This window comes from Diabrotica undecimpunctata, chromosome 9 (assembly GCF_040954645.1).
Source record: "Diabrotica undecimpunctata isolate CICGRU chromosome 9, icDiaUnde3, whole genome shotgun sequence".
Classification (NCBI taxonomy): Eukaryota; Metazoa; Arthropoda; class Insecta; order Coleoptera; family Chrysomelidae; genus Diabrotica; species Diabrotica undecimpunctata.
In genome coordinates this window covers 64,454,301-64,469,847 of record NC_092811.1, presented here as the reverse complement: position 1 = coordinate 64,469,847, position 15,547 = coordinate 64,454,301, and the positions used below count along the sequence as shown (strand labels likewise).

Genomic DNA, 15,547 nt, shown 5'->3' with positions numbered 1-15,547 from the left:
GTATACCCCCCACCACCATTATTATACCCCCCTCCAATGGTGAGGTAAGGGGTGAGAGTTCTAGCCGCACCGTTCGTATACCCCCCACCACCGACCCCTACCCTTTTGTATACCCCCCACCACTGACGAGGTCAACGATCGGTCAAGGGGTCAACGAAGGGTCGAGGTCAAGGGGTCAACGACCGGTCAAGGGGTCAAAGACCGGTCAAGGGGTCAATAACCGGTCAAGGGGTCAACGACCGGTCAAGCGATCAACGATCGGTCAAGGGATCAACGACCGGTCAAGGGATCAACGATCGGTCAAGGGGTCAACGATCGGTCAAGGGATCAACGATCGGTCAAGGGGTTAATGAACGTTACACACAAAGGATAAAAATATACATTATCAGTGAAAGTCAAACAGGTCAGGTATGTAAAAACAAGAATTAGCAATAGACAACTTTATTTTTATAAGGTAAAATAAGGAAAAAAACAAGAAGTAGGTTAATAGTGAAACAGAATAGTGAAGTACAATAGTGTTTCAAACACGGTAGCTTTATTTGGATAAATTCATTATATAGAATATGTGGTGGAAACCAGGTACATTTTACACTCACACCATATTAATAAATGCTAAATACGTAAATAAAACAATTATTATTAGTACAGAAATGCTTTTATTAAATACATTATACCGTTAATACAATAAAGTCTAAATATAAGATTATTAAGTTTGTGATTTACTTGAACCATCTTCAACCATACCATCAATGTCTTTATCAATAACTTCATTACTGGAAGTATCATCTTCGTTATTTTCTTCTTTTTCGTATAAAACAGATGGAAGATAGTCTTTTATTCGAATTAAATAACCATCCAACTTTACAACTTTTAGTAACGATACAAATCCATATAAACATATTTGGTTTTTAAGATACAAGTCACAGATTTCAGCACCTTTTTCATATTTTTTAGCTAATTCTTTACAAAATTCTGGAGAATAAGATGATGGACGTACTGCACCATAAACGGCTTCATGAGAAGCATCAAACTCCAGATTTGAAAAAAGTTGGTGTAAGTTTTGAACACCACTTTTTAAATCCGTAACTTCAATTTCGGTAACGTAACACATCCACATTGTAAATACTAGCAGTAAAGCTGAAGAACTGTAGGAATTAGCTCTACAACGTGTTATTAAACAAACACCCCACCAACAAACTCTCCCACTACGATAAAAAATCCAGTTCAAAACTATCTACATAAAATTCATCCCCACCATCATTTTCTGCTTCTGGTAGAAGTAGTTTAGCTTGCTGGATTAAATAATCGAGATTTTTTTGTTGTTGGTTAGGTATAAACGTATCTATTTTGTAATGACCCCACGCTAATGTGTTAATAGTTCCGGGTATAACATATCTCTTATCATCGTGGGAAGTTAAAGCAACCTTATTTTTTAATTCAGTATACATTTCATGTAAATGTGACTTAAATGTATACATTTTACGATAAATCTTTGCATTAGTATTATCAACTACTTGTTTATAATCCGTAAATGTTAAAGATTTATTTATAACGTTTTTGGAAATTCCCTTAGCTTTTTTAAGGTTATCATTGTTACTTAATGTCACACAATAAGCTTTGGTACCAGTACCACAAAAATTTGTAATTGGTTTACCTTTAAACTCATCCTTTAATTTACCAACCACTGATGGTGTTTCTGGTATATTAAAGATATTATCGGCGAGGTAATTGGATGTATCAAATAAATTAAGGTTTTCTTTGATATCGCGGTAAACGTTTTCTGTTTGAATGTGTAAAATTAATGAATCAGTGTCGGTATACAAAAGTGCGACATTATCTACATATTTAGCTTTAATGTAATTGTAGAAAAAATCATACATACGAATTTTGGATATTTCTAAAATTGAAAAACCGACATATACCGGTTTGTCGTAAATTATTTTTAGGATATTCATTTGAATTGCAACTAAATTATCAGAAAATATTGAAACAGAGTGAAAATTCGGCATACTAATAAACCCTTCAGCACCGACGCTCCCAGGCAAGTTTTCCCAGTGGGATAAAAGTTTAATATCAACCCTCTTATCAACGTTTTCCATAGTTTTCCCGTAAATAGAGTTTGTGTAATTTTTATATTTACTTTTATCAAATTCATTATTTGAAGAATTACGTAAATTTGTGTTTAATTCAATATAAGGTTTTAACCACGGTGATTGAGAAAATTATAGAATTCGATGAATTTTAGTCACCTTTAAACCTTGTTCAGTACACTGTTTCAAATTTCTATAATGGATAATATATTTATTTTTCGGTAACAACGTTAATACAAGCTTGGGATCTTTACTATTAGGAGGAATCAGATTTTCAGGACAAAACGGTAAGTCGTTATGGAAATCATGTAATGTTTCAGGATAAGCTAAATCAACTTCTAAGACATACCCCTTTGGAGATTCATCATCGACTGATAAACAATCAAAATGAGTGATTTCTACATCATCTAACCATCGAAAATCACCATGCGGAAGGAATTGACTCATAGCGTAACCATAAAGGTTTGTAGCATCTAAATAAAGAATATATGAAGTAGGTTTAGAACAATCATAATTCCCACAATACTGATTATTTGCAGCAGCAAATCTAGTGCTACACTGACTTATACCTCCACCTATACCCTTTTTAAAAAAATGGAGCATGTCTATATCCGTCAATAATTCAAGCTGAACATTAGTTTTACGCAACATAGCATCCCAGCTAAGTGATGGAGCTGTTAAATATTGAGCAGGATCTAGTTTATAGTTAAATAAACAATTATGTCGAAAGTTTTCGAACACATCAGCTAATAATAAAATATCTGATTTTAAATAAACATCTGAGTACTCTCCTAAAGTGTTACAATTAAAAACTTCCCAAACTCGCTTAGGTCGTAAGTACTTTTCATCGGAAATGCCTTCACCTTTTAAAATATCGAAAAATTCTTCGTGTGTGGGTAAAGATACCTCACCAAGTTTTGAAAAGTTATCCAGGTATGAATAAGGGAAAACATCTTTTTGTCGTAACAATCCGAACTCTTCATTTGATCGACAATATTTTTGTAACTGTAGACATTGATTATCATTTAGGGTTTTACTTAAATTATCCAGTGAATGAGGTAAAAATCTGAAAGAATCTACAAACCTTAATTTTAAATATATATTTCGCTCTAAATCACCACGATCAACTAAAAGTAGTTTGGTGAATGATATATATTTTTCTTTAGTTTGTGCAATAACATCAATTTTTTCGTTATTCTGAGCTAATTTTGTTATGAACAGATGCGAATCGTAATTGGTTAAATTATGCATGAATACAGGTATGAACTTGGTAATTTGTAATTTAAATTACAAGCGTTATGAGCCGCGCCAGAAAACAACCCTGTTAGATGTGAATGATCTCTAACTTTAATTTCGTTAATATCGAACGGTTTATCACAAATGTGACAACACTTACTAGTAAAAAATTGTAATTCCTCTTCTGGTGTGAGTTTTTTCATAGGTTTAATATGTTTAAGATATTTATGATAAATAGTGTAAACTTTTTCTTCTAGTTTTTGAATAAACTTTTCAACCACGTTGTCACCGCGATAAATGATAAGTTGTGATAAACTGTCATCAAAATAACATTTAACATAAAAACCGAACGAATATGGTGTATGCTGATAGGTTTTGACAGTAAACGAGGAATTATCAGAAGGTGTTGCATATTGTATCGGTTGCAGTATACTCTCAAAATCAGCATATATAACAAACGGAACTTGCATTTGTTTCTGAAAGTTGGAAAACTGCAAGATATTTTCTTTTTGTAGATGTCCATATTTATTGAGAATCATGTTGGTAGTTGGAAGCTTAGTATATACAAAGTTGCAATCGTTGTCTTCATGTTTGCGAAGACGTTCTAAGGATGAGAAAAATTGTAAGCAACCGTTACATAGAAAAGTCTGACCATTATGGTGTGATTTTTGTTTTGATATTAACCGCGATAAATTTTTAATGTAACAATAATGACTATTCCCGTACTCATCAAAAATAAGTAATAAGTTAACATGTGTAGCTTTTTTAGATTTTGTATGATACAACGGTCCAACGATTTCCAATTGTGTGATATTATTTTTAAAACATTCACTAATCCCAAAAACGTTAATCGAAATATTATTTAGTAATTCAAATTTTGGTATATCTGAGAGTTTCATAGGGAATTCTATATTATGGAACTTTAAGAGACTAGTATAATGCGGATAAGAAGTAGTAAGATTGGATTTACCTGTTGGGTCAAAAATTGATGCGTTTACCGCCCAACCAAAACATGCTTCATCTTTATTCATTATATTAATAATTGCTTTCTTCATCTCGATTTGTCGTGGTAACCTGATATATGAAGAAGATCGTAGAGGGTTGTACTTATTAATGTTAACTTCTAATGATTGGATTTGTAAAAGACTCCATCCAGATTCCTTTTCTTGTATTTCCGAAACCTTGGGTAATATCTCCCTAATAAAATCTTGATATGCTTGTTTCAAATTAGTAGAAATAGTAATAATCTGATTTTTTGTATTAAATGATTTTAAATCATAAGTATCTTTTTCAGGTATTGTGTACATAGAGTAAAGTTCGAAATTAACTTTTAACACTTTAAATTTATGTAAATAGTTATGTAGGAGCTTCAAAACGTTACCTTCAATTACACTAAAAAATTCCAAGTGATCAGTATGATGTTTGTTGCTAGAAAGACGGTAACTACCGATACGATTTTTAAACGCACTTGATAGTTTCTCAACCCCACTATCATTACTAATAACACTTTTGTGTGAATTACTACGTAAATGTCCTGTTAGTCCTCTCCCAGAAATTTTTTTATAACAATCTTGACATTCGATAACATTGGATGTAGTGGTAACTGGATGAACAATAGATCTAAAGGGAGTTGCTTCTACAATGGTTGAATTGTAATTATTAGCGGATGTAACAACATCTGGGTCATCATTAAGTTTCACCTTTTTCCCTTTATTGAATCGTTCCGGACAACTTTCCCGTTTATGCCTACTTACACTGCTTTTGTTGGATAAAACTTTTAAACAAGAGTTACACTGCATGGTTGTTGACTGAAGCTAGGTGACTGTACGACACGAAAATGAACAATAACGAAAGAAGTGTGGGGTATAAATATAAACTTGTTTTGATTACCGGTTTTAAACTGGAAATACCGGTTTTATGGTATTATTAGAGTAAATAATTACAAAAACTAACAATATATCCCAAATATAGATAATTACGCATTTATAAGCGTGGTTAAAAGTAAAAGTGTAACAAAAAATAGTTTTTTTACCGCTTTTTACCGCTTTACCGCTATATGCGTAATTTTTTCTAAAAAATAATAACATATTCGTATTCCTGGCGTCAAGACCTTTCATTAGAGTTGTTGGAAGGTGGGTGTAGGATTTCTTTGTTGTCTATGTAGGTCATGTAAGAGTATTCACTTCATTTGCGAGAGCTTACATCGCCTTCGAGTATTCACCTTTCTTTGTTACAGCAAGTGTAGATCCTGTTTCACCCACCATTTCGCGTTGCTTGGCTTGGGTTCGGTTTATTGTATATAACCCCGTTTAAGTTATGCAATTTCAAATAGTCGCTTCTTTTCGCAATGAAAACCGTACAACGTTCTGCGCGTCGCGAGCCGGGGTTGTTGGCTAAAAAAAGAGTTTTATATAATAGTGTGCCAGATACTGAGTTTGAGGAACCGTTAGCTAAAAGACAATTAATTAACACGGTTCCTCCTTCAATCGAGTCGCCGCCGCCGGTGTGTGAAAATTCGATTCCGTCCGCGATCGCACCGCCGTCACCAAGATCGGTCCCGTCTTCGATCTCTTCTCCGGTCTGTAAAATAAGGGATAGGCAGCGTGCACCGTCGGAAGAGAGTGTTGTTTTTGTAAGTTGTAAAAAAATTAGTGAGGCTCAGCGCCTTATTTTTAAAATAAACAATCAAAAAAAACTAAAAACTAAAGCGACGGTGCACTCCGCGGTTAATGAGAATGTCGTTCAGTCATCCACATTTATTAAGGATGACATTCTTCATGCCGCCGAAGAGGCTGCATGCAAACATAAAATGGTGAAGCAAGTAGCTGCGGAGGTGCACGCTCCTCCAAGCACCTCTACACCTTTCGAGGATATCTCCGACTCTGAAGAGGAAACACCCTTAGGTGAAAACTTATCCTCTATCGAGTATTAGGTATATCTGATTATGGATCACCACCAAGAGAGAAACCGTTGACGGAAACCCAAGTCTGGGAAAAAAAATTATTATCGAATTCGGAGCCATCATTGATTAATGTAGCGGCAAGCGCCCTACAAATCCCGAAAAAAGTAGAAACTCACCATCAAGCGTTTTTCGAGAATTACAAGGGGGGAGTTGTGTCGGCTCTGGAGCAGCATGCGGACCGTCTCCAGGAAAGTTTGAACGAGAGTATAAAAAATAGTGAGCTGCTTAAGAAAGCCACCGAAAATATTTTAGCATATGCTGAAAAAATTATGGTGGCTTTCCACGAAGAACAAATCCGGTTGACACAAGACATAAACAACACCAAAACTTTCCTAGCCAATACTGTAAGAACGGATTCTCGAGGTAAGAATTTTTATTACAATATGTTACAACAATTTTACTAACAAAATTTACGTAATGCTATTAATGATAATTACAATACTGATAATGTTTTTTGTTTGTTACAGACTTTTTCAACAAAAATGCTGGTGGTGATATCCTGCGATGCTGGGGGATGAGTAAACCGTGAGTAATCCAATTTTTTACCTTAACTTTTACTTTTTACAATCATAATTAAAACAGTTTTCCACAAATTTTTACAAGCAAAAATTTAATTTATTATTTATTACAGAATTTTAATTTATTCTTCATTAAGTACTACCTTTAATTTTGTACACCAACCTTTCCTTCTTTAGCATCATAATAAAACAGTTTTCCATGAATTTTTACAAACGAAAATTTAGTTTATTCTCTATTGTGAAATTTTAATTTTTTCTTCATTAAGTGTCACCTTTAATTTTATATATCATTATGATATTTTATGTAGTTCTACATTCTGCTATTTCTTTGTTACAGATCCCACCCCGACGACCCTGTTACGTAAATTTAGTTTTAGTCTATTTTTGTATATAATATTTAGTTTTAGTTGTGTATATAGGTATATATAGTCTATATAGTTTATTTTTAATTGTGTTTAGATATTTATATAAATATATTATTTATTTTTGAATAAAAAATATGTAAAAATTGTTGTTTCTATATTTTCTTCTTCTTCATTTTGTGTATATAAGTATATGTAGCTTTTATAGTTTACTTTTAATTATGTTTATATTTGTATATATTGTTTATTTTTTAATAAAAAATATCTAAAAATTGTTGTTTTTATATTTTCTTCTTCTTCATTTTGTGTATACATGATTTTTATTGTGATTTTCTATATCGTTTTTTAATAAAAAACATCTAAAAATTGTTATTTCTATATTTTTTTCTTCATTTCGTGTAGATATGACTCTATCCGTTTTTCAATGCTCCTCCAGTAAGTTGTCGCTCCATCGTTTTCGTGGTCGTTCCGCTAATCGTCTCCCCATTAGGTGACAGTCTCTTACCATCTTTACTACTCAATTTGTTGTCATTAGACTCATATAATCATTCCATTCTACTCTTCTATTTCTACCCCATTTCTTGATGTTGTTTACCGTACATCTCCGTAGTATATCTATACTTCTAGCACTCTCCCATAGCGTCTTACCATCGATTTTTCTGAGGGTTTTTATCTATGTTGTTTCTAGCATTCTTTTCAACATCTAGATTTCTAGCTCTATCCCATAGTACCCTACCATCGATTTTTCTGAGGGTGTTCATCTCTGCTAACATTCTTTTTGTTCTCTCTGTGTCAGTTCGTGTTTCTACTGTGTATGTCATTATTAGCCTGATGGCTGTTTTGTAAATCCTACCTTTCATTTCTTCCCTGATATTTTTTTTCTCCATATTGTTTCATTCAGGTAACCTGCAGCTCTGCTCTATTAACTTGATCTCCCACTTCTGTTTTAAGCCTTCCATAGCTAGATAGTGCGATGCCTAGATAGTAAAACTCCATCACTTGTTCTATTATCTAACCCTCCAGCTCTAATTTATAACTTAGTAGATTTGTTGTTATAACCATGTATTTTGTTTTTGTATGTAATAAAGGAGAAAACGGAAAAGCATTAAGACATTTATTTTAAATTTTTAAATACAGTTATTAAAAAGAGATTTCAATAAAACTTCATGGTAAGCATATGGTTATAAGTATAGAATTTGAGTACAAAAATAACTAATAAGGATTTGCAACATAATTGAATTACAAATATATTACCATAATAAAGTACTAATATTTAAACGATTAATAGATAATTATCGGTTCATTAATTAGTTCGAATGGTGTTATCTCTGGTCCGCAAAACATATTATTTCCCGATACATCCTCAATCAGTTCGGGTGGTGCTATCACAGGTCCCAAAAACACATCATCTTCCGAGACATCCTGAAATTCCACGTCACTATACAATAAACTATCATTTTCTATATCTGACATGTCACTCTCCGACAAAGAACTAAACTCCTCTGATAGCTCGAGTGTTGACAAACTCCATACAGATAGATTACAATTCGTAGTAGAATCGCATGGACCATCATCACTAATGATGCTATAATTATCCCAATCTGTACTAGAGTCACACACACCACTCTCTACAATGATACTTGGAGAACCAACTTCCATGGTTGAATGTGTAAGGCTTACTGTCTAACAAATATTTTTGGATAGAACTCAACCGAAAGTAGCATCTTTAAGACTGAGCTAAACAGGTTTAACCACAATGGGGGTAATTGCCCCGTCAAGGTCTTGTTGGATTTTTTCTTTTTATTCTATAGTCCGACCATAGACAAAAAAAGGTGAATATTCAGTCACCAAACCGGTTCAAACAAAGATAGGTGAATAACCGGTCAAGGTTTTATTCTTTTTATCCTATGAACGTGGGTAACAAATGTGAACAAACGGTCAAGGTCTTATTGGTTTTGTATCTTGTCAGTCTTTTTTGTTAATATAAATTTTTCTTTTTATAGCGCAATTAGTGTTATTAATGTGATAATTGTTTAAAAATTTCAAGCTTATACCTCCCTCCAATATAAGTTTACGTATATAGATTATTTTCCGAACTAACTTATTAGTTAAATATGTGTCTTGACGACGGTAACAATGATAGTATATCTCGTACTGGGCGGCAATTTGAAGACCGTTTACTTTCTTTTAAATATTGGAAGGGTACAGTTGAACCCCTGTTATTAAGCAAAGCTGGGTTTTACTATACAGGGGTTAGTGATATAGTTCGGTGTTTCTACTGCAATACTGAAATATATAAATGGGAACCTTCCGATATACCAATTGAAGAGCATTTAAAGTATAGCGACTGTTTTTTTGCAAAAATGTTGGCGACAAAATATCGAAGTTCAAAAAAAAAATGTGTTCAACGAAGTTTTAACAATATAATACCATATATTTTAATAATATGTATTATTAATTTTTTTATTTTGTTAATAAATAATTAAAATATTTTTATATATATTTCAATTAAAAATGTGTCTTGACGATGGTAACTTTGGTAGTATACATCTGTTTGAAGATCGTTTACCATCCTTTAAATATTGGAAAGGTGCAGTTAACTCGTGTTGTTAAGCAAAGCAGGGTTCTAGCATATAGGGAATGTCGATGTCGTTAGCTGTTTCTACTGTAAGGTCGAAATACACAAATGGGAGCCATACGATTTACCTATTGATGAGTGCATAAAGCATTCTACATGTCTGTTTGCAAGCCTGATGAAATGTAATTCTATCTTTTTTATATATAATTTGTAATAAATTATAAAATGTTTTTGTACTACTTATTATAGAGTTGAATATACTATTGGTAACAAAGAAAGGTGGGGGTATTAGCGACACGAGCTTTAAAACCGGTTTCGATATGGTTTAGTGGGGGTTGATGGTATATAACTTCGTTAATGTAATTCCAAAATCAGTTTAGACTATAATCATGTTTCAAGAAAGTATTAAATTTACTATGGATAAAGTGAAATTACTTAGTGAAAAATCAACACCTAATTTAACATCTATTGGATATTATACCAACAAAAAAAAATTGAATAAAATTTGTGTAAACTGTTGGGTGGAGGCACTTTGTGAACTCGGTCAAAACAACATATTTGATGATGTGTGTCTACCCTTGAAATTACGTCTGTATGTCAACGAATACCCGACAAAACGTTATCTGTTAGACACAGCTTTGGAAAGAATTTTCAAATTTTCCGACGTTTGGTTGTGGGTGGACCAATTTTTAAAAAAGACGTCAACTTTCGACACCCTTTTTCCAAAACTTGTCCAATACCAACAATTGGAATCTCTTAAGCCTATAGAAGACCTGCTACCACCAAGGATTCTGAAACGGTTGCAGTGTAAGGGGTATCAACATCCCTTCAAATGTGAAGGTTGTTTAGGTTCTGTAAGCTCATGGAACACCTGCTAGCACCAGGGATTCTGGGATGATTGAAGCGTGTCAACATTCCCAAGAGTATGAAGGTTGTTTGGCTGGAACCTGTAGGTGCAAGTAGGTTATAGATAGAACTTATTATTGTAGTTTGGATCAAAAAAATAAAAAAGTGAAAAATATATTGTTTTTATTCAAATTTATTCCATTACAAAATTTTCATAAATAAAAAATACATTTGAAAGGGCGCATATACATTTTTGTTTAGAGTGGTAAAAACATTTTGCTTCTGATATTGGTAGTGGTGGGAATTCGCCTACTTCAATTACAGGTGTGGAAGAATATTTTCTTATGTAATTCGCTTTTTCCATCCCTTTTACATAAACAATTTCAGCTTTATCTGTTAATTCCTTGATAATTTTTTTAAATTCGTATAAGGGGGTAAAACCTTCATTCCAAGAGATGCAGTGATGGTGTTTGCTTAACCATACAGCTTGCTGAATTAGATCAGGAGGTAACATTTGTAATGGGAAAGGTGGTTTAAAAATATATATTACAACTTTATCACCCGAGTAACACGCTAATTCTTTACAAATAAACCTATTATTCTCAATTTTAAAACCTTGGATATCAATAACAAGTTTCATATTTTTAACTGTTGGAGTTTTTGGAGAACTTGTTTGAATGCTTCGTATTGTTGAATTTGTTTTTTAAGTTCTTTTAAATTGTTTATAAATTTGTTTATCGTGTTTTCGTGTGAACGTTCTATCATCAACTAACGTTTGTAATTATTACTATTGAATAATATACAGTTAAAACGCATGCGTATTAATACTGTTTTACTATTTTTGTTAATGGATTATATGTAAATTCTTTCTCGTGTAAAATTAAACAATATGCGGATACATCAGTTGTTGATGGTGTATTTGTTTCATATTCGATCCGCAGAACGATGGATCCATTTTGAATCACTTCTTTCTGTCTACTGCAATCTTTATGTATAAGCGGCGTCTTAGTTTTAAAATCTTGCGGGTTAAATATCGGTTGATTTAAACTTAAATTATAATAACTTGTCTGAAAACTTCCAAACATTTCATAAATTTGAGCGAATTTATTGGTTTCAAAATCTATTTGTAAATCATTATAAGGATATCTTTCAGAATTCAAAAATACTTTTATATTTTTGAGGTCGTTATGATCAAATTTGCTCATATCTTTAGTAATCTTTGATTTTCTCCCTTTTTGAAATGTAATAATGATATGTCTAGGTGTTTCAATATTAGTACTGGTTTTTACCGCCCACGTATGCCGTGTTGTTCGTGCCATTTGCCACGAACGAAATTTAATTGGTAGCTCAATATTTTTATGAGCTATACTATTTAATCGTAGTTGTTCACGCATGCTTGGGCTAACATGGGCGACATTCCATTGCAATTTTGTTATTTCAACTTTAGGGCGTTCGGTGTCGTCTATACTTACAACTGCGTCCACATCATCATTAGATCTTATTAAAATAAGCTCTTGCTTCACATTCATAATAATTTTTCTAAAATCTTCAAAAAATCCTGATAATAATCGTAATGGGATAAACACGTTAAAGTTACCATGAGCATCCACAATTATTTTTTCATTCCCTGCTTTTGGGAACCATCCAGCATTTTGGAACAGAATACTTTCGTTTTCGTTAAGACTTAAATAATTTTTAATTGTTGATACCAGTCCGACCTCTCGAACAGAGTCTATAATAACCCCATTTAACTCATACCGTAGCTCACGAAATAAAAAGGAAATAGCGTTATTTATGAATTTAAGTTTTGTTGGTTCCTTATCGTCGTGGGTGAGTAGTTTTCCCTCAATATCTAGGTATGATGTTGACGGTAACGTATACGCGTCGAGATCTTGAATAGGGATTCGTATTTCATCGTTGTAGTTCAACTTTCCGGGAATGTATGGTGAATAGGTGTGAAATTGATATTCCTGTTTAGTTGTATCGTTATAAGGTTGACCGGTTACTTGTAACACTTCCATCACACTAAAACTTTTAAGCCAAGTTTTTTTAATAATAACCGATTAGATGGTGTTAATATTCCACTTGTTTTTTTGAAACTGTTCAATTTTTGTGTTTTGTCGGTTCTTTTATAGTTTTTTATGTAATCAGGTTGTTGGCGAGAAAAGTTTAGAACCATTATAATCGTTGTCGTAAATGTAAATTAATAGTAATCTCTTCTTGTCGAAAATTAAGTAATTTACCGTTTTGATCAACAATTTTTACACTAATGTTGTTGATTGTCCTAACGCTGATGGGGTAATATAAAATATTTTGAGGTGACTCAACTATTTTATACCCACTAGGTACGGTCGGAAAAAATTGATGGATTATATGAACTGGGTTTCCATTTAAATACGAGCCTGAAGCGATATTGCAATCAACACAGATTGCATTTGTCACTGAAATATCTACTGGTTCATCAGAAACATGGATTTTATTTGCTTCCAGTTCTCTTCCCTTAAATCCAAAAATTTTACCTATTGAGTTTTCAATAGCGAAATATAGTGAACAATTACTCTTAATAGATACTTTAGATGTGTTTTTATCTGGAATAATATCTATATAAGCATCTTTATCCCTTTCTTTCATCAACACCTTTAAAGTTTGAATTATATCTTCCAATTCATACGAGCCCGAGGGGATAACAGTTGTATAAGTAATGTTACCGCGGCCAAAGAGAAATATATTATTAGAATCATCAATGTTGGGTATGGAGTTAAAAGAATAAAAGTTCGTTAAACCAACTTCATATTCAAAACTTTCGTCCAGGTAAATGGGGGGATTAAAATTATAACTTAAAATAGAAGACTTTCCGGTCAGAGTGAAATTATACGACATATTTGCTGGACGGTTCTATTGTTTAGACTGATTCAGACATCCTAACTATAATGGTTATATAGAAACTGTAATGCGTATTGACCGCAATTGTATGAATTACGTTGCAACCTTTCATAATTATAATATATATTTACGGAGCCGCCAGTTTTAAAGTATTTGATCACATTACTTGGTGGTGGTAAATCACCATAAGAATCTATCGTTGTTATCCTTTGTATAAGCTGTCCAGTGTGTGCCTTCACCTTTATTTGAATCCATGTTTATAATACCGCATTCAGATTTTCGAATTTTACTTGGTAAAGTATCTCTCATGAATACATCTCTAAAATGCGGGATTTTTAATAATTTTACATATTTTTTTAAATCAACATCTGTTAACGGATGATGGGGGAATATTAGTTTTTTGAATATGGTTTTAAATACATCCCATACCCTTTAGCAGGTTTTAAGTATAACCCTTTACCTCCTTTCTCCATAGCAAGATTATGACGTTTTTGTTCAGCTATTTGTTCACGGTTGGTTTTTGCATCGTTAATAGCCTTCATAATGGATGCAGTTCCACCCCCAACCGCACTTAAAGCTCCAATTAACGGTAATAGTAAAGGTAGAAAACCTCCTTTTTTGGGTGTTTTAATAATACGTTTTTTCAAAGTTATTCTTTTTCTTTTTAAAGAACCACCTTTTTTATTTAAACGTCTAATTTTTTTACGTAACCCCATACCCAATTTGCGTTTACTCTTCATCGCGGTTGTAACTAACCAAGCTGCTGCTTTTTCACCAAATGTAGCGTCTTTGGATTTTACTCGATCCCAAGCTTTGTTCTCTAATATTTTATCAGCTTCGTGTCTTTCACCAAGTTCTTTATGATGGGAATATGTAATGTCGTGTTCTTTACAGGCTTCGTCTAATAAATTTATTCCTGAATCACCACGTGCAAGTCTTTTCTCTAGCTTAGTTCCCGGTCCACAATACGAATAACCTGGGATGTGTACCTCGACTGGTAATTTATTGATGACAGAATTTAATAATCCGCAACCTCTTCGTTTAACTGTTCGATGTCTACTAATCCTTTTTCGTCTCATTATACTTTCTTTTATATATAATCTGATACCCTTTATATACTCACATCATTCCCAGATACAATGAAGATCGAAAAACAACAACTATCTCTCCCTATTACAAACCATGATGTAGTTGCGCAAGATATTAAAATAAAAAAACACGGGTATTTATTTGGTGGTGATTCAAAACGGTGTCTTATTATTGGACCGAGTGGATGTGGTAAGACTAATACATTATTATCGTTGATTGAGCATCAGACTTAAGATTTCAAAACATTTATGTTTATTCTAAATCACTTCACCAACCAAAATATATATACCTACGTAACTTAATTAAACCGATGTCTGAGATTGGGTATGAAGAATATAGTGATTCCGCAAACATACCCACTCCAGAACATATTAAAAATCACTCAATAATAATTTTTGATGCTTCGTGTGATCAAAAACTTATTCAAAGTTATTTTTGTTTTGGTAGACATAAATTTACCGACTGTTTTTACTTAAGTCAAACTTATAGCGCTATACCAAAACAGTTAGTACGGGATAATGCCAATCTTTTAGTGATTTTTCAACAAGATATGACAAATTTGAAACACATATATGACGACCATGTTAATATTGATATGAGTTTTCAACAATTTAAAGAATTTAGTTCTTTTTGTTGGAAAGATAAATATGGGTTTGTAGTGATTCATAAGGTTTGTCATCTTCGGGAAAATATCGCAAAGGGTTTGATACATTTGTACATATATAAAGGAAGAAATGCGTCTTGTTAGCGTTAGTAAAAATGGATACTCGAATCGTGAAACAGCTGTTAAAAAGCCGTCAAGCATTAAAACGCAAATACCGTAGTTTAAAAAGTGACATTGCCAAGTCTCAAAGTCAGTTGGAAAAAAATTATCAAGCCATAACAAAACCTCTCAAGGAGTTGTTATTAAAATTAGAACCTACAAGTAATATAAAACAAGAGCCTGTCCTAGCTAAATCACCTAAATTTGAATCTCTCAAGTA

At 32.8% G+C, this 15,547-nt stretch overlaps 2 protein-coding genes and 1 long non-coding RNA gene across 3 annotated transcripts; 1 reads left to right on the top strand and 2 right to left on the bottom strand.

The window, feature by feature from the left end:
* Positions 1–2,222: 2,222 nt before the first annotated feature.
* Positions 2,223–5,125, bottom strand: LOC140451009 (uncharacterized). The gene is made up of 3 exons (XM_072544714.1): positions 4,297–5,125; positions 3,487–3,930; positions 2,223–3,217 (listed from the first exon to the last, which is right to left on the bottom strand). The coding sequence occupies exons 1-3, from the start codon at positions 5,123–5,125 to the stop codon at positions 2,223–2,225; spliced, it is 2,268 nt and encodes a 755-aa protein (XP_072400815.1).
* A 1,502-nt stretch (positions 5,126–6,627) lies between these two features.
* Positions 6,628–7,334, top strand: LOC140449635 (uncharacterized). Its single transcript, XR_011951848.1, has 3 exons — positions 6,628–6,651; positions 6,756–6,813; positions 7,144–7,334. It is a non-coding gene; the product is annotated as an uncharacterized lncRNA (long non-coding RNA).
* A 3,320-nt stretch (positions 7,335–10,654) lies between these two features.
* LOC140451008 (uncharacterized) lies at positions 10,655–12,613 on the bottom strand. Its single transcript, XM_072544713.1, has 2 exons — positions 11,492–12,613; positions 10,655–10,693 (listed from the first exon to the last, which is right to left on the bottom strand). The coding sequence occupies exons 1-2, from the start codon at positions 12,611–12,613 to the stop codon at positions 10,655–10,657; spliced, it is 1,161 nt and encodes a 386-aa protein (XP_072400814.1).
* Positions 12,614–15,547: the final 2,934 nt, after the last annotated feature.